Source organism: Dermacentor andersoni, chromosome 1, assembly GCF_023375885.2.
Source record: "Dermacentor andersoni chromosome 1, qqDerAnde1_hic_scaffold, whole genome shotgun sequence".
In the NCBI taxonomy this organism is placed as follows: domain Eukaryota; kingdom Metazoa; phylum Arthropoda; class Arachnida; order Ixodida; family Ixodidae; genus Dermacentor; species Dermacentor andersoni.
In genome coordinates this window covers 377,776,868-377,803,305 of record NC_092814.1, presented here as the reverse complement: position 1 = coordinate 377,803,305, position 26,438 = coordinate 377,776,868, and the positions used below count along the sequence as shown (strand labels likewise).

The 26,438-nt window shown below is 46.8% G+C and overlaps 1 protein-coding gene across 2 annotated transcripts in view; it reads right to left on the bottom strand.

Moving 5' to 3' along the window:
• The window catches only part of park (E3 ubiquitin-protein ligase parkin), a 250,664-nt gene that overhangs the window by 23,128 nt on the left and 201,098 nt on the right, over positions 1-26,438 (bottom strand). For both annotated transcript variants that reach the window (XM_055064887.2, XM_050168283.3), the window contains one exon: positions 25,629-25,755. In XM_055064887.2, the coding sequence (XP_054920862.2) occupies positions 25,629-25,755 (127 nt within the window). The remainder of the gene's footprint in view (positions 1-25,628; positions 25,756-26,438) is intronic.

Sequence of the window (26,438 nt, the reverse complement as noted above, 5' to 3'; positions counted from 1 at the left end):
AAGCGCCGATGTTCGGTCGCAACCACAGGGATTGTTCTACAAGTGATGGCTGATGTCACACTGCAGCTCAAGGGCCCACCCCTCGCTTAGTTGTGGCCTTCTCCGTAGGAATACACAGGCACTATTAGATTCGTCGGACGGTCCTACCGCTGTCGACCAGATGTAGGAGTCGTCGGACTATCTCGCCGCTGCCACCATTTGAAGGAGATGAAGGTCGTAGACAGGAACTCGGTGAACAGGATTTATTTACATATTAACAGTTTAAGCAGGATACATTGGCAGACTAGCGCAACTCCCATATGGAGCCCGCAAAACTAACATACAGCAAACAGCTTACGAGCACACAGCTCACTACTACATTTCGAGTATGACAGAGCACTCAGCTCCCGACAACGATCACGACACGAGCACACCCTAGCAGCCGGCAAACGCTGCTTATAAGCCCTTGCTCGACGTCATAGTTGGACGTCATTCAAGATGACCCGCCTTTTTGGAGGATGGGGTGTGCCGACTTGGAGGGTGAGGTGTGCCGGCTTGGAGGATGAGGTGTGCCGACTTGGAGGATGGGGTGTGTCGGAGCAGGAATGGTCGGGAAGGTTCGTCCAAGCATTGTAAACTCGCCGCCGCACCGCACTATGGCTCACACACACAAAGGCACACACATTCGAACCCATACACACAAAGGCTCCGGAGTCGACGACCGAGGGCTTCGTAGAACTGTGCTCCGTCTCGGGTGGCGCGGCCAAGTACCAATTTCCTGAGTTGATCGCGCGCCACGTGGCCGCCGGTCATCCGCAGTTCTCGGTACCGCCCAGCTTTCAGTGCCGACGTCAGAGGGCTTCGTAGAACTGCTTTGTCCCGGGTGGCTCGGCCAAGTACCAATTTCCTGTTGATCGCGCGCCACGCGGCTGCCGGCCGTCCGCAGTTCTCGGAAGGGCGCCCCAACTGGTGGGCTTGGAACACGTGCAGCGGGCTGAAAGCTGGCACGTTGCCACCCCGTACGGCCATTCTTAACAGCTCCTCCATGGCCCGGAAAATCTCGCCTGGCCAGTGCTGGCAACCGCTGGGCAGGAAGAGAATGGCTGGCGAGCAAGACGATGGCTTTGCTCTCTGCAACCCCTGCGTACTTGGAATGCCTTCAACCATCTTACAACAACTGGCACAGAAGAGCCAACCCGGCAATACAATACCGCTCAGCGTTCAAACGCCCGGAATCAGCTGCTAACCCACCAGGCCTCCTATCACAATTCCAATGCAAGTCACTCAACTGGGAATCCCAAATTTTGCCCCAAAATTTCGTGCCGCCAAAGCGAGCGTTCACGTTCCTCCTGAGTTTGACCAAACCCGACCGTCGCGCTGCACAAGAGTAAAGGTTTACGCAGAATTAAACTGAAGCCTTTCAAACACCAATACCTGAACATATCTTAAGCAGCCTACATTCGCGAACAGCCTGTTCCTAGCCTATCACAGTGGCCTACTTATCTCACGTACTGTTGCCACTGAACAGTCTCGCCAACTCCACAGGTACGCAATCACAATCGCGCTAGCTTTGCGGTCCCTATTCCGAACACGTGCTTGCATCCTACAAAGTTTTCATCACGCTGACTCACATTTGTTCCTTTAGTCCACACAGGACACGTTCCTTAAACAAACAACCACACTTGCGTAACTTACGCAACACAGAGGAACCTTTGAACAAATGTGTCTTTTACTAACTAGCTCTTCGCACGCGTACTAGAGAAGTCAGAATACGGCTGCCCTCGACACACACGAGCAACCCAGTCATCAACGTTCTGCTTCCTTCCGTCCACACAGGACACGTGCTAATGGACCTAAGAGCTCTTCTCAGTGCAAATCACGCACTTACTGAAAATCTACGCGCTTAACCTTAGAAAATAAAGAAACGCTTATAAAAAAAAAGAAGGTGAACTAAAACACACGCGCGTTACGATAGGCCTCTCAACAATAACCTTGACACTCAGGTTATTTACACACACACACAAAAAAAGAAAGCCTATATACTTATTAATGAACACCTCGCGAGACTACAGGTTTACTTAAAACGCGTCTTTCAAATCTCGAGCTTCTCAAACAAATCATAAACAGAGCTCATACCTTACTTATTGAAAGAAATCCTAGTCTCAAATCGCGAAAATCTGCAAATGCTCAAAAATAAAACAAAACAACACTACTACGGAAGCTCTTGGCCTCCCGTTCCCGATTGCTTACGACTGACTCATACTTTCAGCCGAACCCGAGGTGGTCGCGGTTTAAAAGCTACTCTGGCTACGGAGGAACAACAAAAGGGCTGACTCACTATCAGCTCCCCCAAGACGTTACGGTCTCCTGCCAATTTGCGTCCTCACGCCCCGCTTTGAACATGACCTCGACTGACCGCGTCGCTACTCCCCACCTGGTCTCGTCTTGTTGCCACCTTGCGCTTCTTTGTACTGCACGCTGAGCTTCGAAGAGAACGACGGAACGACGAGGAATTTGACTGCCCCGTGCCCTTTGTCCGCGTCCGTGCAGAACAAGCTTCTCGGTCCCCCTTTGACCGGTGGCTCGAACGTTTTCGATGCGTCAACATCGTCAGTGACGACCGCACCTTTTTCCTCGCGCCCTGCCCTCTTGGGTCTCTCGCCATCTTTGGCGGCGCTACATTAGTTACCGTCTTTCGGTCTTCACCGCGCTTCTTTTTACGGCGCTTTCTCTTCGCACTCACTTTCATGTCGCCTTCTCGTGCCTCGTGCTGGCCGGTACACATTTCGTCGGCCCGGATCGGTCTCTTACCCGCACAGTCTGAGTGATTTTCTTTTAAATCAACATTCTCTCTGCCTCGACTGGCGGACAGCTCAACCGACTCTGGAACAATGCAGCAGGCTTTACTCGAGTTAGACAACTCGCACACTTGCGAACTGCCCTCTACTACATTGCCCAGCTCACGCTGTGCATCTGCACACAGCCCGTCGGTATCGATCGCTGTCTCACGCGCACAGTCCGAATGATTAACAACTGAATCATCCCTATCTAGGCTATCTAGACTGGCGGAGAGCCGCACCGATCCCTGAACAATGCAGTTGTTCTCTCGTGAGCTACGGAGCTCGCCACCCCGAGAACTATTCTCAACTGCATCGTCCAGCTCGCACTTCACTTCTGCACGCAGATCTGACCTGACATGGGTGCTCGCGTCTGTCAAGTCCGTAGTATTCTGTACCTCGCTAACGACCTCGCTACCATGAGATGCGACGCACACGCGCGGTAACTGTGCCAACTTGTTCGCAGCTGGCCTAGCTGTCTCTACAGTCCTCTGTTGGCACAGCACTTCGTCGCTCTCACTCTGGCCTTTAACGGCCTCTGCTGCCACTAAGGCTTCGTTAGCTGCTAGCACTTCGAGTTCACCTATGAACGTGCTGCTACTCTCACAGGTACTACTACTTTCCTCGGCTTTTGAACAAAATCTGCTATTTACTTCCTGCCACTTTCGCTGCATCCAGCCTACAGATTTCTCAAGCCGCTGTTGTCTCTGTGCCAATAACTGATCACAATACTGTATCTCTTTGATCAGTGCTGCCTTCTCTCTCTCATACTTTTGCTTACGCTCACGCCTACGTTCCTGATACTCACGTTTGCGTTCTTTCTCACGTTCGTGACGCTCACACTTAAGAGTAAGTTCTTAAAGCTCACGCTTCCGTTTATTCTCGCGTTCTTCACGCTTACGCTCACTCTCTTGGCATTCTTGTTTAATTGATTCCTGTGCCTGTCTTTTACTTTGAATTCGTTTGCCCATTTGCTCTATGAATTTCAAATCATTCTCACTTTCGAGAATTGTCTTACGAATTTCTGCTTCCGTCAAGTCCTCCTCTACGTTTACCTCGATCTCCTCACACAACCACAACAGGTCAGCTCTCGTCAAACACATTAGGACCATGGTCGCTACTTTAAGCTTTGGCTCTGCTGTCACACAATACTTGTTGCGATACCCACGCAAATCAAAATACAAGTAAAAGATCCCAGCGAATCAAATCAAAACACAGTGAAATTGAAGCCTGGTAAATCTTACAGCCAAAACCAAACGCTTACCCACTGAAGCAGCACCATATCACCAGTCCTTCCCCGCCGTATCCAGTCAGTTGCAAGAGGTGGTCAATCTCAAGTCGCCTCCAACTTGATCAGGATGCCGGTCGGTCACCATGTGCCAACGTCCGTCAGCTGCCGCTGCTGTCTCCGAGTCATAGGCCGATCTAGGAGCCGTAGTCGGATCCCTCCGCTGCCATTCAGTTATTAGATTGGAGCGGTCGTAGTCGTAGCGAGGACCTTGGGACGACAGGGCTAGGCGAGCAGGATTTATTTACATATTAACAGTTTAAGCAGGATACATTGGCAGACTAGCGCGACTCCCATATGGAGCCCGCAAAACTAACATACAGCAAACAGCTTACGAGCACGCAGCTCCCGACAACGATCACGACACGAGCACTCCCTAGCAGCCGGCAAACGCTGCTTATAAGCCCTTGCTCGACGTCATAGTTGGACGTCATTCAAGATGACCCGCCTTTTTGGAGGATGGGGTGTGCCGACTTGGAGGGTGAGGTGTGCCGGCTTGGAGGATGAGGTGTGCCGACTTGGAGGATGGGGTGTGTCAGAGCAGGAATGGTCGGGAAGGTTCGTCCAAGCATTGTAAACTCGCCGCCGCACCGCACTATGGCTCACACACACAAAGGCACACACATTCGAACCCATACACACAAAGGCTCCGGAGTCGACGACCGAGGGCTTCGTAGAACTGTGCTCCGTCTCGGGTGGCGCGGCCAAGTACCAATTTCCTGAGTTGATCGCGCGCCACGTGGCCGCCGGTCATCCGCAGTTCTCGGTACCGCCCAGCTTTCAGTGCCGACGTCAGAGGGCTTCGTAGAACTGCTTTGTCCCGGGTGGCTCGGCCAAGTACCAATTTCCTGTTGATCGCGCGCCACGTGGCTGCCGGCCGTCCGCAGTTCTCGGAAGGGCGCCCCGACTGGTGGGCTTGGAACACGTGCAGCGGGCTGAAAGCTGGCACGTTGCCACCCCGTACGGCCATTCTTAACAGCACACACACACACTGGTTGGCGTGCCCAATCAAGCGACACGCCTACTGGACGCTATGATCCCTGCATCGCTTTACAAAAGTCTGCCGTTCTCTCTGTCGCTTGCCTTTTCTTTTTATTTTTTTCTTGGTTAGCTCTCGGGAAGACACAAATAAGTTGCCTGTCTCACTAACATCGCTAGCAATACATCCAAAACAGATTCTAAAATAAATACCCCGAGTTTGTTGCTTCAAATCCCTGGCTTGGACCGTCTGAATTCTTATTCTGGCTACCTTTCCTATACTTGACCTTGAAGTTGTATTCCTGCAAAATGAGACTCCATCTCAGCATTCTCTCGTTTCTTCCCGACATTTGCTTCAGCCAGGCAAGAAGGCAATGGTCGCTCTTGACTACGAATTTTTTGCCTTGAATATAGCATCCTAGCTTTTGAATGGCCCATACTACGCGCAAACACTCTTTCTTTGAGGTGCTAAACACCTCTTCTCACGGTGTCAGTTTTCGACTGAGGTACAGCATGGGATGTTCTTCACCGCGTTTGTTAAGTTGAGGCAAGAACGTCACCTAGACCATGGTTGCTGGCGTCACCTAGAGAATGAATTCTCCGCAAAAGTCTGGCGAGACAAGCACTGGTCGTGAAGACAAAGCCTTCCTCTCAAAACAATCCAGACATTCTGAATAAGGCTCCGCAAATCTTCCACTTTCGCGCGACTCATGCGCTAACACTTTTTTTCTTGTCCAAAAAGGGCCTATACTAAAGAAATATATATTTTTTTTAAATGTGTAAATTACGTGCTTGAAACTACACGAAGGTTTGAGCCTCTTTCTAAATACTTCCACGCATTCTCTAAACGATACCCAAAACGATGCCATCTTATGAATGCACGTGTGAGACTTGCACCAATTCTTTGTTTCTCTGTGTCCGAGCAAGACACACCTTAAAAGAACAGTACAATCACTTTGTAAAATTGTGCAGTTAAACAATGACTCTGCTAAATAACGCGTTTTTCTTCCAAAGAAAAAAAAAAGATATCACAACCACTTATAGATAGTGAACTGATACTCAAGCACGCCACTACAGGCTTACAACATATAACCTAGGCTTAACGGTGCAAGCGTATCTTAAAAAAAGAAAAAAAAAAGCTTATCTGCTTAAAAAAGGACCAATTATCGAGGAAACAAAGTTTCAAAATTTTGTGCATGCACAAACCATCTCTTTCAGAATATTGATGAGCTCCTAAAACAAACAGTCTAAAGAAAGCTCAAAACTTGTTTATCGAAATGATCTCTAGTCTTGGGAGATCCCAAAACATTTAACAAAACTATAAAAATAAAGAAACAACCTGTTGTTTCCACAAAACCTCCTTGTCGTTATTCATTCCGAATAGCTGATGGTAGCATCATCTCTTTAAGCCATACTCGAGGCGGGCACATATGAAAGCTCGTCTTCTTAACCTTGCCAACCCGGGAATACAAAGGGCACATAGGCCATGCCCCTAGCTACAGACCCCCAACACTTTATGTGCTGTCAACTTTCCTTCTAGGCATCGCACTACAAATTTACTGCCTGGCATGACAACTTGGCGTCGCCTTACTGCCATGCTCTCCTGTGTCATACAGGTTACACCTCGAAAAAAACCCAATGAGGGTGAACGTAACTGCCCCTTGCTTTTGTTCTTCTCCGCGCCGAATGTCGCTTCCTTTTTTTCCTCTTCTGGCGACTCGGACGGGCTCCGACTTGAAACATTCCAGATGACAAATGCGCACTTCTAATTCTTTCCCTGCGCTGTCCCCAGGTTGTTGTGGTTTTCGCTTTATTCAGCCGTGATGCCTTATCTGCCACAGTCCTGAATTTGTGACACCTCTTTCTCTTACCACGCTTTCTGGTGCTCAATTTCGAGTCCCTTTTCCTTCTTCCTGTTGGTGGCTCCTCAGCCTGATCGATTTCCTGAATTTCTGTCAGAAAAATATGAAAGATTTCCTCCTCCGTCTTAACTACACCTCCCGAGCTAATTGTTTCATCCTCTTCATCCTGTTTCATCAGATTTCCTCCTTCAGCTGAACTACTTCCCCAGAGCTAGCTGTTTCATCCTCCTTCTTTATGGTTTGCTGCCCCCGAGGGCAAAATTGTGGCTGTGGGGAAGGCTTCTGATCATTTTGTGGGCAACTGCTCTGTGGCCTGAAGCCACAATTTGCCACATACTCATCGGCCAGCTGTGTCACTCGTTACAGACAAATATTCCTGCCTGTCCTTAACTGAAAGATGCACACTATCCATTAGGGTCTCAACAAACCACTCTAAGCAGATTAAATCTGCCAGTTTACTAGCTTGCTGACGTTATCCCCTCCTGCTTCTATCACCAACTCTGCCAAATTGTCCTTCAGGCAACACACAAACTCAACAAAGCTTTCATTAGACTTCTTTCTTTTCTCTCAAAATCTCCTCTGAAATTCCTCTGCAGAGAGCTCATATTTTGCGAGCAAACATGACCACTTACTTGTACACGCCTGTCTCGGCTGCGCTCAATTGGGCTACGACTTGCGAGGCTTCTCCTGGCAGCATCTAAGTAAGTACTCTGGCCATGTGTCCTGGTGAAATGATTGCTTTTCCCAAATACGTTCAAAATTGATCAGGTAGACACCGATGTCATCGCCTGTTTTGTACAGCTGAAGCGAACTTGTCATTTCCATGCTTTCCGTTTGTGGCAGCGCCACATCCACTCTGCGCACTAATCTCTTTCGCTCTAGTCTTACTTTCGCAAGCTCAATTTCTGCCTGCCTTTGTTCCCGCTTTTCCTTTTCCGCTCTTTCTTTCCTCTCACGACATATCTTTTCCCAGGCATCCATGAGCTCGTCCTTATTGAAACCCACTTCATCAATTGCAGTATCAATTCTGAGCTTCCTCAGCTTAAGGTTAATATCCATACCAAGCTCTGCTGCCAAGAGTAACATCTCCTCTTTCTTTAACACTGTGATGTCTCTGCTTTTCCGAGAGCTGACTACAACTTCCCCTGTATTGACCCCGTACGCGGTGGCGATCAATCACAGCTAATTGCCCGACAGAACCCTGTCCTTATCGTCCAGCAAAACATACTTGCTCTAGCACTCATCAAACCTTGAGCTTGTGAAGGTCGTGTCTCCCGCAGCCATGTTTCCAGGACCACCGATCCTAGATCGTGGAACTGCCTTCTGCTCCTCTTCCTTCAAGTTTCCTCTAGTTGTCCAAGTCTCCATACTGTTACTGCGACGGTTGTGCCTCCCTAAGCCACAAAGAGGAGGTCTCCTGATCCCAGATCCACAGAAGTCGTTCTTCCGTCCGCAGTTTACCATGATCTTGCGAAGGTTGTGTCTATCCAAAGCCATGTTCCCAGGTCCGCTGATCCCAGATCATGAGGACTGCCTACTTGACCTCTTTACTGCCAACCAGTTTATTGTGGCTCAAGGTGGTGCTTGGGCCAGGAATCTACCAAGCCCATTGACGAGTACGTCCAGTAGTAGGAATGAAGAAAAAAGGGTTTATTTTACATTTGTTACACTGGCTCTAGATACAGAAGCCCACTGCATGCCAGGAACATATTAAACGCCTTAGTTCACATCAGGACACATCAGCCTCTCTCGCACGAAAGGTCTCCGCTTCCTATCCCGTCTTCCCTAGGCGACTAGAGTAGGGAATCTGATTGTATCACGGCCAATCACAATTGTCGAATCGGTCTCAATATCCCGCCCAGGATTTCACGCCATTCCGCTGAACTCTGCCTCCAATGATATGAAATATGGGGAGGCAACAACCTGGGAATCCGAAGCCGGCACCTTTCTTTCGTAGCCATCGCCTTGAACCCCTTTCATCCATTAATTTAGCATGTCAGGTACAAGTAGAGGGGCCTTTTGTAGACATGTCAACCATCAGTGTCAACACTGCAATGACTTTGGGATAGGCGCTGATGAATGGGTGGGGTTGACTCATGGTAATCGTCTAATTAAGGCCCTTGGTCGTGTAGAGATGTAACAGCGTGTGCAACACGCGACTTCTTAGCATCTGATGCGACAACCTTTATTTAGCTGCCCTCTGTTCCAGTGTGAGGGTCTTTAGCTTCCACTTTCCCAATGGCTCGTTGTGGTCGAGCAGCATGTGGCGCACAACCCAATGCTCCGCTGTGTGATCGAGAAGGCAAGTGAACGTCGCCGTACCACCTTGGTTTGGCCAGCTCGTGGCCTCCGAGATTGCACCGGTGCCAATGCAATCTCAGAGGTTTTGCCCAGCTTCTTGTACCGCAGGGAGAGAGAGAAGTGAATGCACAAATGTTTTGCACCGCTGCACATAGTGGCGCAGTGGCATGCGGAGCATGTGGGCAGGCAGGCAGACGCAGGCACAGCCTTGGTGTGAGCCCTCGACATTTTATCTCTGAGATCTCAGAGACCACACCGAGCTGCACCTGCCTGCGCGGCGCAAAGTACAAGTTAACACACTAATCTTTCACACCACCGCACGTAGCCACGCATCGTAGGGAGGCTCGCGTAGCCAAACGCGCAAGAAAGAAAGGTCAGGGGAGAAATGCGATAGTGAGCCGATGCTTGTGCAAAGCTACATGCAGAGGTGAGAGAGACTGGTGATACTCGATGGTGTATTCAACCCAAGGAGGTGGGAGTTTTGAACTGCTGCAGCGAACTGTGGATAGCAATGTAATCGGCATGTAATGGTCGGGTATCTTTTTGTTCCGGAGACGAATCTAGTTCGTTATATCCAATGGTCAGACAAGGTCGCTTAGCTAAAACGAGGTTTTCAACACATGGATCTTCATAGGGATTTCAAGGAAACTTTTATTTTTTTATTGAATTGATTTTATTCAAGTGCATGATTACACTTAGGAAGAGAGGACAAAAGGCAGTAACGCCTGACAGGGTTCTCCCACCTGGGACAAAAGTTTTCACACAAGCTGTGGCAACCAAAACGGATGTGATGATGTGGTACAGTAAAACCTCATTAAACCATACCCACTTAAACAGTAGTTTCGTTTTAAAAGTAGCAAAGTCAAATTCCCGACTCAGCAGCCATTGAACATAATGATTTTTGTATACACATAAACTGTACCAACTTTTTGCTTACGTATCGGTTGACACATAGTAGACAGATTTAGAATAGCGTTTGTCGTCATACGTACGTTAAACGTAAACACCCTTGCGGAACGTTACGGTGCGTGTCCTTTCAAGTCTTTTAGTTTACTGTGCAAAAACACAGATGCAAAGACGACGTTATAAAACAGCGCGCCGTCTGGTGCCTCGTGCCAACCGTATCCAAGCCAAGACGATCCTAGCAACCATCCGCTGCTGCTATGCGGACGCATCTCCTTAGGCCTACAGGTGCCAGAATCGCCGAATGATCTCAGAAAATGGAAGCACTATGCGCTCATAACTAACCTTTCAGGTGAGTTTAGAGAAAGCAAAAATTCATTACAATAGTTACTGGTGATCAACGCGAGTGAGAGTGTAGCCATCATGAGAATTCACGCTGAAGTGGGAGCCATGGGTGCCGCCAAGTTCATCAACGATATTTCTTAGCGTCCGTAAACATTAGAGACTAGAGACTTTTAGCTTGTACACTATTCCGGTAAGCGGGAGCGGTTTGGGCGGATTACCGGATGGTCGGGGCGTAAACGTGAGTGGTGAAGCCGCCTGGTGTTGTAGAGCTCAACCAGACAAACGCATAGCTAAAACTGCAGTAACTCACCATATCCTGCTTCGCCACCCGTGCAAATTTTTAGCAGCGGCGTAATTGTGAATACGATTACGCCACTGTCGAAAATTTACGCCAGCAGCTAAGCAGAATATAGTAATTAGCTCTGTGTTTGTGTGGTTGAGCTTTGCGCCACCAGCTGGCGCCACCAATCTGGCCGCTCACGTTGACGCCCCCGCTAAACCGGAAAACCGCCCGCGCTTGCCCGAATACCGGACACGCTAAAAGTCTCTACTTTTAGCATTTCCGCTATTCCGGCAAACTGGGGCGGTTTGGGCGGATTACCGGATGGTCGGGGGTGTAAACGTGAGTGGCCGGAGCGGTGCAGCCACCTGGTGTTGTAGAGCTCAATCAGACAAACACAAAACTAAAATTGCAGTAACCTACTTTTCTCTGCTTCGCTGCTGGTGCAAATTTTCAGCAGCGGCGTAATTGTGTTCACAATTAAGTTGCTGTTGAAAACTTACACCTCAGCTAAGAAGAATATAGTAATTGGCTCTGTGTTTAGGTGGTTGAGCTTTGCACCACCAGCTGGCACCACCAGCTGGCACCACCAATCTGGCCACTCACGTTTATGCCCCGACCATCCGGTAATCCGCCCAAACTGCCCCGGTTTGCCGGAATAGCGGACAGGCTAAGAGTCACTAGAGTGTTTTAGCAGAACGTTTTTGACGGTCCGCTCCGCTCTCGCGTACCCGCTCACAGTTAGCAGAGCGGCGGACGAAGAATCAGTTTTAGCGGAGCGCCCGGCTGCGTCCGAAAGGCATGTGCTCGCCTGACGCGCCACCTTGCCGCAGAAGGTAAAACCGCTATGAACATAATACTCAAGTTGCAAGAATTGCAGCAATAAAATAATATGTCTGGAATTACTCAAATGTCTGAAGGCATTTCACGCAATGCATTGCATTTTCATTTCTTAAATATATAAATATATATATATATATATATATATATATATATATAAGCCTTACATTAACAAAGCCGTTATGCTGTGTTGTAGCCAAGACAAGGTTTTTTGCTCTTTCAGTACACCTAAAACGTGGTCCGCATAAACAAATGTGCACACATGGCAGGGTTCTGGAACGGGTTCATGGCCACAACCTCCCGAAGTAGAAGATCTTCGTGTCTCCTAAAGTGTACTCTAGGTTTGCGCTTTACAAATCCCGATTCAAACGAGCTCGTTGACGGGCCAGCAGCACTGGGGGCCGCCATTTTGCTTCGCTAGACCCGCTTGACGCGCTCGCCGCGCTCCGCTGAGAAAGCTTTCTAGCGGAGAGGGGGCGCCCGTCCGCTCGCCCGCTCACGGCTGAACGGGTCGCGCATGCGCACTTGCGCTTCCGCTAGCCCGCTGAGCGGAGCGGACCGTCAAAAACGTTCTGCTAAAACAGCCTATTATTACGAATGTTAAAGTCGCAAAATAATGTGCGTTATCATAGCACACGTAAACCACAGAAACATAACGCTTGGAGCATGCGCAGTGAGGACAATGGTCTTTCTTTATGTATGTAATGCATTTAAATTTGCTTGAAACGCTATTCTAAAACTTTCTAGTGTTTCCACTTTTCATCAGGCAATTGCAATCACGGCGGTGCGTCGTTCCCATCAGCGGCCCATCAGGACAACAAGCCTCAGAGATTGGAACAACGGCCTCCAAGCGCCCTGTTCGTTTGCATGTGAAGCCACATCAACATCATTTCAGCGTATTGCAAGGACTCGCACTGTGCTTGAACACACTGGGTGCTCAGGTTGGAAGAAAAATTGGACGTCGTTCGTGCTATCAAACGCGGCACGAAGAAGTTGGCGATGGCACACGACAGGGGTCTACTGTTGACTACGGTGTGTGGTATTTCGAATGTGAAGAAGTTGCTCAGCAGCACTGCTGCAACCGCGAAAAGATGTCGGCTACGAGGTTCGACTTACCGCCATCGTTGCCTCTGTTGTTGCCGAAGTGTTGCCTAACAGCAGCAATGAGGACAACACGGAAAGCGACAGCACGGGCGATTTAGGCCTGACAGTGGCAGAATCTGCGCGTTACATCAGCCTCATGAATGCAATCATCACAACGAGAACAGCACCCCGCAACAAAAAAGGCACCCAACGACTTCTGCAGTGCCACCGTGTCCATGCCCGAAAAATATGCAATGCCAACAAAGTATCTGCCATGCGCATTGAAGCACTAACGTACATATTGATGATGGCCGAACTGAAAGGAAAGATAGCCCGTTGGGTGGGTGAACTGCAGCAATTTGATTTTTAAGTAGCTCATCGCCCGGGAGCTTCTATGAAGGACGCAGATGCAATGTTGCGATTAGCCATTATGCTTCCAGACTATCTTGAAGAGGCAAATGTTGCAAGGATATGGGAAAAAAAAAGAGGTTTTGCAACGTACTAAAAATGGCCGAGTTGCCGTTCCTACTTCCTTGGTTCCAAAAATATTAGAACTGTACCATGATAGCCCCGAATCAGGAGGCCATGATGGCTTTTGGAGAACCTACATGAAATTGACAAAAAGGTTCTCACGGCCTCGTATAAAGCAAGAAACAAAAGACTATGTTTTATCATGTCATAAATGCCAGATTAACAAAGTCAATTTAAACAACTGACGCAAAAAATGGCTATACCATGACATGCCAACACGCCATTTGAGGTTATTCATCTACACTTTGCGGAACTCCAAAAAAAGTCTGAAGGAGCTAAGAAAACACAAGCCTTCCTGTTGTGCATTGATGAGTGCGCCAGGATGATTGCAGCAAGACCTGGTAAAGAAGATGCTAACAGCGTAATTTCATTTTTGAACAGGAAAATGTTTGACAATGTAAAAGCAATTATCTCCGACAATGGACCTGCTTTCCGAAGTCGTCGGCTACAGGAATGGGCTGAAAAGCGTAACATCAAGTCACGGTTCACTGCGCCCTATCACCCTGCAGCAAACGGGCTAGCTGAAAGGGCTATCAGGGACCTCAAACAATACATTAGCATGTATCCAGCATTCTCAGGTGGTTGGAAATGTTGTCTGGAAGCGGCAGCAGCCCACCACAACCACTCATATAGAACTGGCCTGGGATGCACTCCTCTATTCGCTGCAACTGGGAGACCACCTTATCTGCCTGCGAATATAAGCCTCGGCATTGACAAGAATATAAGGCTCACAGAAGCAGCAAGAACTGAAGATAGTAGATCAAGGTATTGTGAAAGAATTAAGAGAAATTTCGACAAGAGGCAAAATACAATGTTGCCAACACCCGACGTCGGCGACTTAGTACTGGTAAAGAGGGGGCCAAGCCAAAACGTGGCCTATAACAGAGCATTTCGTGTGATCATGACTGCAAGTCAACAAGGACACTTAAAAACGATATGGTACATTGGTCCCAATGACACCATAGAATCCGCTGCTATTTGGAATATATTCAAGTATCATCCCAGGAGGGATGCAAACAATGCTCGGGGAAATGAAGCAATCCTATGACGACCGGCAAATAGAAGTTGAAACAAGACAAGGGGCAAGGGGAGAAAAGAGAATAAAGAAGAAGTGCGATAAACAAAATGGAGTCTCTGTTGTGAGGCTACTAGTTCTATTACACGCGTATTTGCCGAGAGAAGGTTGGTTGAAAAGCTGGCTTGCAGCCTCAGTAAGTTTGAGGCCGGTGTCGTCGCTGCTAGGCCGCTGCTGCATCAAACGAAAATAACAGACTTTTGTCAAGCGAAGTGAATAAATACTGCATGTTTTTGCCCTTTCATCGCACTCTCTCTGAGTTCCGTTTCTGACAGGTAAGTGGGTGATCTCGCTATTTCGGTTAAGCAGTACTACCATTTAGTACGTACAGTTTCTGAGCTCCAGCCAACTACGGTTCAACGAGATTTCACTGTACAAATAAACAGAGTATAGAAAACATACAGAAGAAAAGACACGAAATTACAAGCAGAAGTAAAATTTGAGTATTTATACAAAGATGAGAAAAAACAGCATGCATCATTGTTGTACACGTACATCATTGTATAAAATTGAAGAGCAATATACAGTAGGGCTTACACAGTAATGACGTTTTTCGGAATAGTTCTTGAGATAAAAACTACGAAAGTAGTAACTGACTTGTTTCCCACTTTATTATTTTTCTAGATTTATGGTTTCTTATTATTTCTTTTTTAATTTTGTTGATGTTTAAGAAACTCATGATCTGGTAATGCAACGTTTGTGAAGCATAGTTTGTCCTGGCCCTGTTATTTCTGTAATTTACACGTCGAAGTGTGTATGCTAGTAATTGTTGAGGGTGTCGTAATACAAGTGAAAAGGCATAGTTACATAGTTAAGTAAATGATGTGTCACAAGAGCCAACCTTAGGGTCTTTAAATTATGTGTTTAGTATGCCCAGTTTGTTCCAGTATTCTTCTGAGCTGGCCTGGTACGTAATATTAGTAATGGCTCTAATAGCTTTTTTTTTGCAAAACAAGTATTGATTGCAAGTTAGCTTGAGTTCTGCTTCCCCAGACCAATAAACAATTATGTAGGTATGACTGTACAAGGGTATAATACATTTGCTTCTTTAAACATAATGACAACAAATTTCTCATTTTGTACATTATATCCACTGAACTAGAGGCCCTAGAACATACACGATTAACATGATCTGTCCATGTTAACTTTTCATTAAAGATAACACCTAAAAATGAAATTGAATCAACGCGCAAAAGAGCACTACATTACGAAAAGTGATGATAGGCTCACTTTCTATGATGTTGTTTTTTGGTCTGAATAATAAAAACTTTGTCTCGTGTACATTAAGTTCGATTTTATTTGCTGTCAGCCATTTTGACAGTTCAGCCAGCCACATGTTTGGATCTCTCGCTATAGAGTGTAAATTAGACCCAGAAAAGAAAATGTGTCCTCTGCATACATCACCATTGAGGGAGTGCGAGGAATGTTGACTGTCATTGACATGCAGGAGAAATAATAGCGGTCCCAAAATTGAACCCTGCGGAATGCCAGTACGTATATTCATGTAGCTAGAAAAAACACCGTTGATATTACTACATTATTCTTGATGATAAGTACCTCTAATTAATTATATTCATTATTTCATTATATCCTGTTTCGTTACAAGGAGGTTCAAATGTATGCAAAAAATCTGATAGTAGACACTTGATTTGTGAACCGAATTATTCAAAAGTTCACTATTTGATTCGTTTCGATGATATTTGAGTATTCGCACACTCCTAGAGAAAAACTATGTAAGCCCACAGGGCCCTATCCAGGCTCCGTGATGCAGAGTTTGTCTTTCTAGGCATGCTCCTGAAAGCTGCGCTGATCCTTCAGCATCTGGGATGCCGATATACTCGGCGATGTATCCATCACCTCTGCCGAGACGCTGAATGCCTGCCTGCAGGTGTTTCGGGCTTCTCCACATGAGCAGAGGCCCTAGAAGTCCTACACCTGGAAATAACTTTCTGTAGCAGCACGGCCAAGGCTACGGAGCCGAGGCACACTTGTTTTAAGCCTTTCGCTGTCACGGACGTACCGGTACGTCATCACGCTTCCCCCCCACGGTGTCACTGACGTACCGGTACGTTCTCTATCGTGCGTTCAAAATTTCGCGCCAGAGCGCAAAGCTGGCGCTCCTGAATTGGCCACGCCATCTGTTGACTCTTTCTACAAGTTCGTATATTCTCCCCGACCTGTGTTAACCCATGTATTGAAGAGTACGGTGCGACTGCCACTCCCCAATTTCTCTTTGCTGAGTGGCGCGGTGGCTCCGCGTTCGCTGGATCATGCGTCGCGCGTGTGTGGTTATGGGTTCAAGGGTTGTTCTGCCATCTCCGCTGGTTTGAAGGTTTTTATTTTTTTTCTGTTGGTGTGTCTGCTACGCCGCGTCAAGTTCAGGTGCACGTGCCGTTGCCTCTCCGAAAAGAGTGACTCGATTGCTGCTTTCGCTCTCTCGCCGAACCCTCGCTTCCGACTTGCAGCAGTAAACGTAAAGCCCTTCGAACTTTGTTTAGCCTTTTTCCATCTCCCTCTGTCTTCTTGATCACGCAACGTCCAATTTCTCTCCGTTGTGCGGGCGACTGAAAGCGCATCCTCCCAGCGCGCGGTTACTTTCGGATGGCTGAGCGCGCGGGACCTTCGTCTGCTCATTGGTGCGGTGGCTCAATTCCGATTTAGAATACGAGCCGAGCTCGGATTCGGTCTCGGACAGAGTTGCATGCGAGGAAGAGGGTTCCGCATCGTCAGATTCGGATGTTGAACAGATTTTATAGTCAGGCTGATGATGATGATGATGTTTACTAACAGCAGCTGCCGAACACTGAAATGTGCATATAGCATTGACTACGTTATTTGTATACCAATCATAATCAAAAATAAATTGCTATGTTCATTCCCTGTTATGCTCGTTCCCTGAAACCAAGCCGACACTGGGGTTGCATCACGGCCAGAAAGGTCCGACAGCGAAAGGGTTAATGCACCCCAACATGTAGTCCCCTAATGAAAACATCTGTAGACTATTCAGGGTAAATGAAAACTTGCCAGTGACTCTTTGTCTGTTTATGCGATTTATGCATTAATTTACCAATAAAAATGTTGCGTAGAAGAAATTCCATTCCACACTCTCAGGTTTTGTGGTTTTCCGGCACCTGTAGCTCTTTTCAATCGCCTTCAAATAAAGATGGCATTCCCCGGTTGCAGCTCGTCGACGTCATCTGTGGGGGAAAGCCCACTGCATCTCGTGAGTCCACCAGCTTTACAGCCGTACCAAGAGTTCTCAAACCAAAAGCTGTCTATACAGGCCAAGAAACTGGCGCATGTTTATGCACAAGTAAGGAAATGCAACCCGCAGCTCTCTGTGAGAGCAGTATGTCGGAAGGTCAGCAAGCTCACTGGCGTTAGCGAACGCAGTGTCTTCCAGATTAAGCTCAACGTAAACAGTGGCACCCTGACGTGACCAAAGCACAAGTGCCTGTGTCTCCCAGCCGTAAATGCACGTGTGAAAACCAGGAGGACAAGACTGCAACTTCATGACAGCTTCTCCCTCACAGCTCTACGAAAAAAAAAGTGCATCAATACTTTCGGCGAAATGAAATTCCGGCAGCTGCAAGACTCATTCAAGATGTGGCCAGTGACAGTGACATGAACATGCCCAAAATGGGCATGCAAACAATGCAAAGGCTGCTTAATGATATTGGCTTTTCCTTTTGAAAATGGAAGAGAAATTGTGCCTTCTTCGAGAGAAATGGCATCATCATGCAGCAATGGCAGTACTTGCGTACCATCCGAGAACTTCACACTAAAAAACGGTACATACGCAAGTCGGTCCATCTTATAAGTTTTGTAGCGCATAGATTTATAAGGAATTTTTTTCATTCACCTAGCGACCTGTACCACAAAAACACTGCTCTCGAGATGCAACAGACATGACGCCCATTTGGCTGCAATGACGTGGCATCGTAGAGGATGCATCATAACGTCCTGCTCAATGCTCTTCAATGAAGACATGGTAGCGTCCAACCTTTCGGTGCTCACGATCGAAATAAACACAAGCGTTCTTGCTTGCAAGTTCTGTGCATGCATTATTTCAGCAGAACGCACATTAAAGTGGAAGTTACAAATGCCATTGATTTTTGCAGCCTCGCATCGTGCATCAATGCATTTTGACTGTAGCAATGCTGCTCGCAGCACTCAGCTGGCCAGCGTATTTATGATGCATTACACGCTATGCCTTGGTTGTTGGGCAGCACGAACAAGCAGCCCCTGCGCATTGTTTGACCATATTAGCTGAACAGTGCAGATTGTCTCATTGCTTCTCCTATCTTGCAAAAATGCGGTGTTTCTAGCTGATGACATGATTCAATTAATTTTTATTGTTTGCTTGTTCTTGCAGACCAAAATACTACTCTGACGAAACTTGGGTCAATGCCGGCCCGACAAAGGAGAAAGTACTGGAGGACGTGAGCATCCCCACAGGGGAAGATGCTTTTCGGCAAGGTTTGACAACAGGGCTTTGCGCACCAAGCGGCAAAGGTGGCAGGCTGATCCTGTTGCATGTTGGTAGCGAGAAAGGCTTCTTATATGCTGCTTGCCTGGTTTTCCGAGCAGCAAAGGAACTGCTAGCTACCACAAAGAAATGAATGGGCTGCACTTTGAAAAGTGCTTCACTGAATAGCTTTTGCCTAACACCAAACTGTGCAGTGTTATAGTAATGGATAATGCCCCTTTGAGCGTTCACCTTGAGAAAGTTGCAACGTCGTCAGCACGAAAGAGTGACATTCAGTCTTGGCTCACAGAGAAGAACATCGCATTTTCCCAGGGCCAATTAAAGGCAGAGTTATTGGAGCTAGTGAAGCAACACAAAAAGATATTTTCCGCCTATCACATGGATGTTGTCACTAAGGCTGCTGGTCACGACAGCGTGAAGCTTCCTCCATATCATTGCGAGTTCAATTCTACTAAACTGATATGGAGCCAGGTGAATGGTTACGTCACTGATAACAATACAACATTCACCCTTGCCGGTGTTGAAAAATTGCTGCATGAAAGCATCAATCTTGTGATGACAGACAAGTGGCTTTGGGCATGTACTCATGTTCAGAAAATCGAAGAGGAGTTCTGGCAACGTGACGACCTCACTGACGCAAGCCTCGACCAGCTTCTAAATTCACTCGGATCGGATTCGAGCAGCGACCGAGCTGCGAGTGACACTGACATGAGCGGAGTGGAAGAGCTCACGTGAATGTGAACACAGTCGCAGAAGCCACCGCCACATTGTGTTGTGTACTTGTGCATAAGTCATGCGCTTTTACTAATGCCACGGCATTAAAATCGTTTAATTCTAAAGTTTTACATATTAAAGACACAATATGAGGAGGCACAGTTCAGTTAATTTAGAGTTAAACATTTTTACACCGGCCTATGTTACTTAATGTGCACCTAAATATAAGTGCATTGGTGCTTTTTGTATTTTGCCCACAGCAAAATGTGCCGAAATCCTTTGGAAATAAAGTCTGTTTTTGTAGAGGGGTTTACTTTAGTGCTTTGCAGTGAAACATCACATGGCATGTCACTGCGCTGCATTGCAACACAGTCTGCGTGTGTGTGCGTATACACACATACACATACACACACACACACGAGCAAAGCACATAATCAAAGGCATTATCAAAAAATGACATACACAGTATCTTTTACAGACGACGTCAACTGAAAATTGAGTACTTCTTTGCCGAATCCCTAAATTTTATGATCACTCACAAATTATACCACTGTTACAAATTATGCATATATATATGTATGTGTATCTTTCGATAAAGGTTATACACGTTTCATAAAGCCTTACTCTAACTTCACACAGATCATACATATTCACCGCATGTTCACATGTCAACATTATGAACAATGCGCTTTCACGGAATGCACCGGTGAAACCGAAACCCCGGGCGAAATGGTCGGATTACTTGGCATAGTAACACATGTCAATAGGCTCCGCCCACATAGCCTTGGCAGTGCTGCTACAGAAAGCTGTTGCCAGATGTAGAGCCCACAGGCTCGAAGGACTGCTGGCTCTTCTTGCTGGGTGGCGAAACAGCACTAGCTGATCCTATAGTGGGGGTGATGCACCTGCCACCAGTTCACTCTGCGTCGTCCGAATGGCCACCGAGAACCGTTGTGGTACTGCCCTCTACCGTGCCGTTTCAGAGAATGAAGGCCTCTGTATAAACTAATTTGCACACTTCTTTCAGAGAAATGTTTTCGTTGACTTTGAGGGTGATGGTTTCTCTCATCCACGAAGAACAGGAGAGAGATTATGCGGGGTGCTCACCACAACACTTTGCACAGTGGGGTGGGTCATTGCAGTTGCCCCAGGGTGGTCATGCGACGCGCACTTTGAACAGGTGGAACGGCGCCGGAAGCTCTGAGAGCTGTAACCGAATATTTGGCACTAAAATCAACATTGTGGATTTGGTATGTATGGTCTGACATTGATTTTGATATAGCCCGTTTCTATGCATTCGGGGAGTGTGGTTGTACAAAAGATGAGAATGACATGTTTTGCCAAAATTTCCTTGTCATCTCATCATATCTTAATTCATGCGCATTCGTGACATGTTGTTGCTTCCAGCCCTCTAGGAGCTCTGTCTCAGTCAATTGTAGCAGGTTCTGTTCTGAAACTACATCTCGTGTGCCGTTGAGGGAATGAAGAGGCATTACTGAAATAGCGGTGTTACCAAATGAAATGAGAATTGTCAGTTTGTCATTTTGTCATGAATTTCTAGGAGAAGGTCGCCACTGGCCATTTTCGTAAATTTGCATCCGAGGCCCAGAATGTCAGTGAGGCACATCGTGACAACAAAAGGTGATCGTGTTCTTACAGTCTATTGGGGGGTTTCAGTATGTATGAGGTGGAAACATGTAAAGATTTCTTTGCTCTTGATGAAAAAGGTCAAAGATTCATCCAAGCTGCCTGATCACACTCTTCCGAAAAGAGGGTGATCAGGCAGTTTAGGGAATGACCTTGAAGCCATAAAAATAACATAATTTCGGCACCTGTGCCAGCCGCCCATGACAGAGCCCAACAAGAGGATGCGACAAGTTTCTGTATATAGATAGCCTGCCAGCACCAGCAGTACACAGCCACTATAAGCTAATATGATATAACCTAGGTTGGCTATTTCACAGAAGGTTAACCCTTGCTGCCAGGAAGATAGGACGTAATACAGAAGCGAGTAGAATACAGGAAAGATAGAAACTGATAGAGAAAGATGAAGGTTGAAGAATAGGACAGGAAAAGGCAACTACCGATTCCCCCCGGATGGGCCAGTCCGGGGGTGCCCTCTACGTGAAGACGAGGCCTCAGGGGTACGTTGCCTTTGCCGAGGGCATTGATCGCCGAGTATTGTGATCTTGAGACTGACCCTCACGAGATAATTTGAACTTGACTGGTCAGTACACATGTGCTTTACCCCAGTGATGACCGCAATGGCTAAAGTGTCTGCCTTGACAGTGCTTAGGAGGTCGTGAATGCATCAAAGACACATTATCTTCCACTACAGTAAAACCTTGTTACTACATACCCACTTAATAAGTAATTATAGTTTAAATAGTCATGATGAATTTGCCACCTAATGTATTGGCTGACCGCTTAAAGCCATAGTCACTTAATGCATGCCAAACGGTTAGTGCGTAGTATTTACGTCATTTTTCGGAGAGTACAAGCGTGGAATCGTCAAAATGTCATGTGTGCAGACCGTATATGGCGAAATTACGGAGCATGGACCATTCCCTGACTGCAGTCTCCACCGATAGCGATGTCAAAACATGGTAGCCATGACGTGTTTCCTGTTCCCATAGCTTCTAGCACTTCCACATCGTTGTCATGGATGACAACGTGGGTGATGGGCCTTCCGTAACCGACGTCGCTAGTATGTTGACCGTCACGAGGGCATTTGCAGAGAAGTGGGAGGACCTGATGGAGAAACTGGCTCGCAGTTTGCTGAGTTTGAGGATGCCATCGTCACTGCAAGGCCACTACCGTGGCAAGCGATAATCACAGATTTTGTTGCTGCCTGCTTGCAAATAAAACTCATCTGTGTGTTTCTGAGTGAGAAGTAACACATTTTTTTCTTTTTTGCCCGGTACGGCTATACCCACTCATCTGCCATTGTCAGTTAATTAGTATAATACTTAGTGCATACCTGATCCATGTTCCCCACCAACTACATGTCAACAAGGTTTTACTGTACAAACATATACTTTCGGCCTGCCTTCATGAGAAAAAATGGCAGCTTACAGTGAATAGTTACCATATCTGCCTGATGTTCACACCTTTGTTCCAAGAAAATTTGTCTGAACATTGCCAGTGGATTGAAATCGATAGTATCAGACAAAACTGATACCTTCTAGCATCAGATAGATAGGAGACTAAAACCATGTTCGTGGCATTAGCAATGGCCTACTGTTAAAGCCAGCGTCACAGATTAGATTATGGGGTTTTATGTGCCAAAACCACTTCCTGATTATGAGGCACGCCGTAGTGGAGGACTCCGGAAATTTCGACCACCTGGGGTTTTTTAATGTGCACCTAAATCTAAGTACACGCGTGTTTTCGCATTTCGCCCCCATCGAAATGCGGCCGCCGTGGCCGGGATTCGATCCCGCGACCTCGTGCTCAGCAGCCCAACACCATAGCCACTGAGCAACCACGGCGGGTCGAAAGCCAGCGTCACCATCATTGTCATTACAACATGGAAGTAGAATGCAGGATGGTGACAAGGACATACCCCTGTCAGGCATAAATTACATAAGCTATTTCCAAAGATAAGTTATTTTACATGCTAAGCTAGTGGCAACAGAAACACATCAAATGTTTTCTGCACTTTAGACACTTGCAAGCATCACAACTGCCAATGTGTAGGTGTGGGTCACTGTTCTATTTGTCATTATAGTGGAGTGGTTCGAGAAATGATGAATAACAAATGCAACCAGCCAGAAGGAGGGCCAGAATGTTGTGCCCCATAGGAAAACAAAGCTCTCCAAGACGGACATAAACTTCCTTTCTCTGAAAGTAAATGCTACAAGCGTCATCGTACTTCTGATTGGCAACGTTGGAGGCGTGTTACATTCTTCTTTTTTTTTTTTCATAAAATCAGGTGCGCATAGATGTGAGTGCACATTGTTTTCTACTGTGAATCCATCAATGTTAGCTGTCTGTTATATTCAGGGGCACATTAAAATGAGATATAAATACTGCCAAATGAAACAATGGTGTGCTGGGCCATTTTTTCTGCTTGTTATTTTAATTCAACTAGCTGTACAATTCTATCCATTCCGTGGCTCCCGTCAAGGTTGAATGAATAGACGCCAGCAGTAGTGTCACAAACTGTGGGGGGTTCTGACTAATGTGTATGTTCAAGGCAACGGGGAAGACGAGGCTGATCCTCTGGACAGAGGTAGAAGGTATTCTGCTTCTGTCGTGTTGTTGGCGCATTGGCAAAGTGGCAAGACATCCTCAATGTATCAAGTGCAGGATTCGCCTTCATTTCGATAGCACTTGTCCTTCTTTTTGGCTAAGCCAAATCAGCCAGCCCAAGTGCCAAAATTCTGTCAGATCGGCTGTATAATGCAGACCAATTGGGTATTTCCTCTTCGTGTTTCAGGAACCTCGTTTAGCCAAGCGGGACCGCCAAGAGGCTATGGGATGATGGCAAGCATATATGGAAGAAAGCGATAAAGTGCTTGAACAGCACTCACAGTACTAATAAAGTGAGGTTGGAGTGGATGAGAAATTGAGAGTGGTGATATGGGAATGTGTCAGGAGCCAAGGTTCACTCAGACCTGGGTTCACCAAATGGAAGCAGATATTTCCAGACCACCTCACTTTCTAAACTATGAGTCTGCCAGGGGAGAATACTGTATATACTTGCATAATGAATGCACTGGCATAATAAATGCAGCCCGAACTTTGGTCTTGAAAATTTTGATTTTTGTTTTCCCCCGCATAATAATCAAACCTCCAACTTTGCTAGTGTGTAGTCCTATGATCGAATGGCCGTGCTGTAGTTTTCCGGAGAGACTAGAATTTTTTACTCTCGCACATGTGTTTAAAGCAAGCGCACTTAATCTCAATGCCCATCGCTACGTTGTAAATACTTAATAATGCCACATGAGAAACGCTGAGAATACGTAAACGAAATTCTGCAGCTAACTTATGTAGGCTGCACATCCACGCTAGCAGCAAACATGCCGTGGCAGCACACGGGCAGGGGCAGTGGTTTTGACGACTGAGAAGCTGACGGCAAACACTGGCAGTAAGCATGCAGTAAGAACAGGCTGCATGTTATCATAGTTGCTTGGGACCTGACGCAAAGAGCGACCACGATAATGCTTGCCCTGTTCTTACCAGCGCAAAGGCACCTTCTAGACTTGAGAGAGAAAAAAACCTGCAACTGGCTCTCTGCAACAGTTACTTTACGCAGTTTACAGACTTTAGTCTGACGTAATAGGAGAGTGTGTGTGTGCAATGTGCAGCCAGGAGTCGCACATGGGAGAGTCCAAGTGAAGAATGGACTGCCGGCACTCTGCTCCCCAGCCGGCACGCCTGCTAGGGATCAGAGGGTTTATCTACTCACAAAATGGAAATGCCGATCAGACACCAATAAACTTTGAAATGCCGACGAACAGCACAGTCGAGGAAAGAGACACACACAGCGTGCTTGTCAAAACAACAGGTGCCAAAAAGCAGCAGGCGGTCAGAAGCAGCAGAGAGGACGAGATGTTGTGGATCCACAATGTGGACGAAGCGGTCGGTGATCTGGACGACAGGTCCAGTGGTTCCGATGCGGAGTGAAGTGCAATAAAAATGCTGTTACAGTTTGCAAGTAGTATATGTGTATTTTTACTGAAAAGATAAGTTATCTCATGCATTTTTCAAATCACTACCATCTTACTCTTCAATTTTCGCTGTTTCGAAAACGTTCCCATAAAATTTACCCCGCATAATAAACACGCCCCCCCCCCCCCCCCCCCAACTTTGCTTCATTTTTTTTAGGAAACAATGTGCATTCATTGTGCAAGTATATACGGTACTTCAAGAGCTAAGGAATGCTAACTACATGGCACCAATGAAATTTCAGACTTCAGTGTCAACAACTTTTGAATTACCTGATGTGTTGGGAGACGTGACTTGCTACAAGTACATAGTGGTATATTCTGATAGATCCAGGCCAATTTCAATATATGTACCGTAATTTTATTCTTGACTTTTACCCTAAAGTCAGTCAACTACAATGTTGTGCTAAGGCAAGAACAGCACTGCATGTTTGGACAGTCTGGGGCTCACCACTGCGCTCGGTGGGTGCCCGGCACTTGGGGCAGGGCTTGGTGGTGGCCTGCACGGTCAGTTGACTGGCCTCATCCCACGAGCTGCCTTGCGCCACCGTGGCAAAGGACCTCCACCCAGCCGATGCCTGGATGAAATGTGGCCTACTGCACTATTTCTGCTTGCATAACAATGTGCATGCATCCCAATACACCCAAATTTCCCTGGTACCACCAAAATAGAACTAAGGCTATGCATGAAAAGCACACAAAAATGCTAGTTGGGTGTACATGGTGTGTTCCTTGCTGTGGTAGAATATAACGTGCAAAGAAAAAACATATGTACACAACTTTTCTTCCACAAGAGCAATTGTCGATGGATAATTACAACAGCAACGGGCTTTTAACCCTTTAAGCGTCATGGACGACTCCTACTCTGTTACATTTTTTTTTTTTTGCGATAAATGCCAGGACAAGTCTGTTTTATCCACATGCTTGAGCACTCTTTCTAAGTGGCAGTAATGAGCTGGGCTGGTGCAATCCATTTTGACATTCTGGTGAGTTCTCTCTTAGACTGTTAGGGGGCCTACTGACTCCGTTCATCTACGTTCGCCCAGTAGGGATTTTAAAAATGGAGGCTTCCAGTCGCATGTTGCCAAGCCCGTCGCGAAAGTGCGGCTTTTGTTTCATTGAGTTGTCAAGCTCCAAAGATGATTTGCTTCTGCATGAAAGCATTGACAGTGATGGCAGTGTTCTCAGAGCTATAGACAGATACGATGACTCTGATGTTGTTGACAACGGTAGTTTGTAAGGTATAAGGGGGATACTGCAC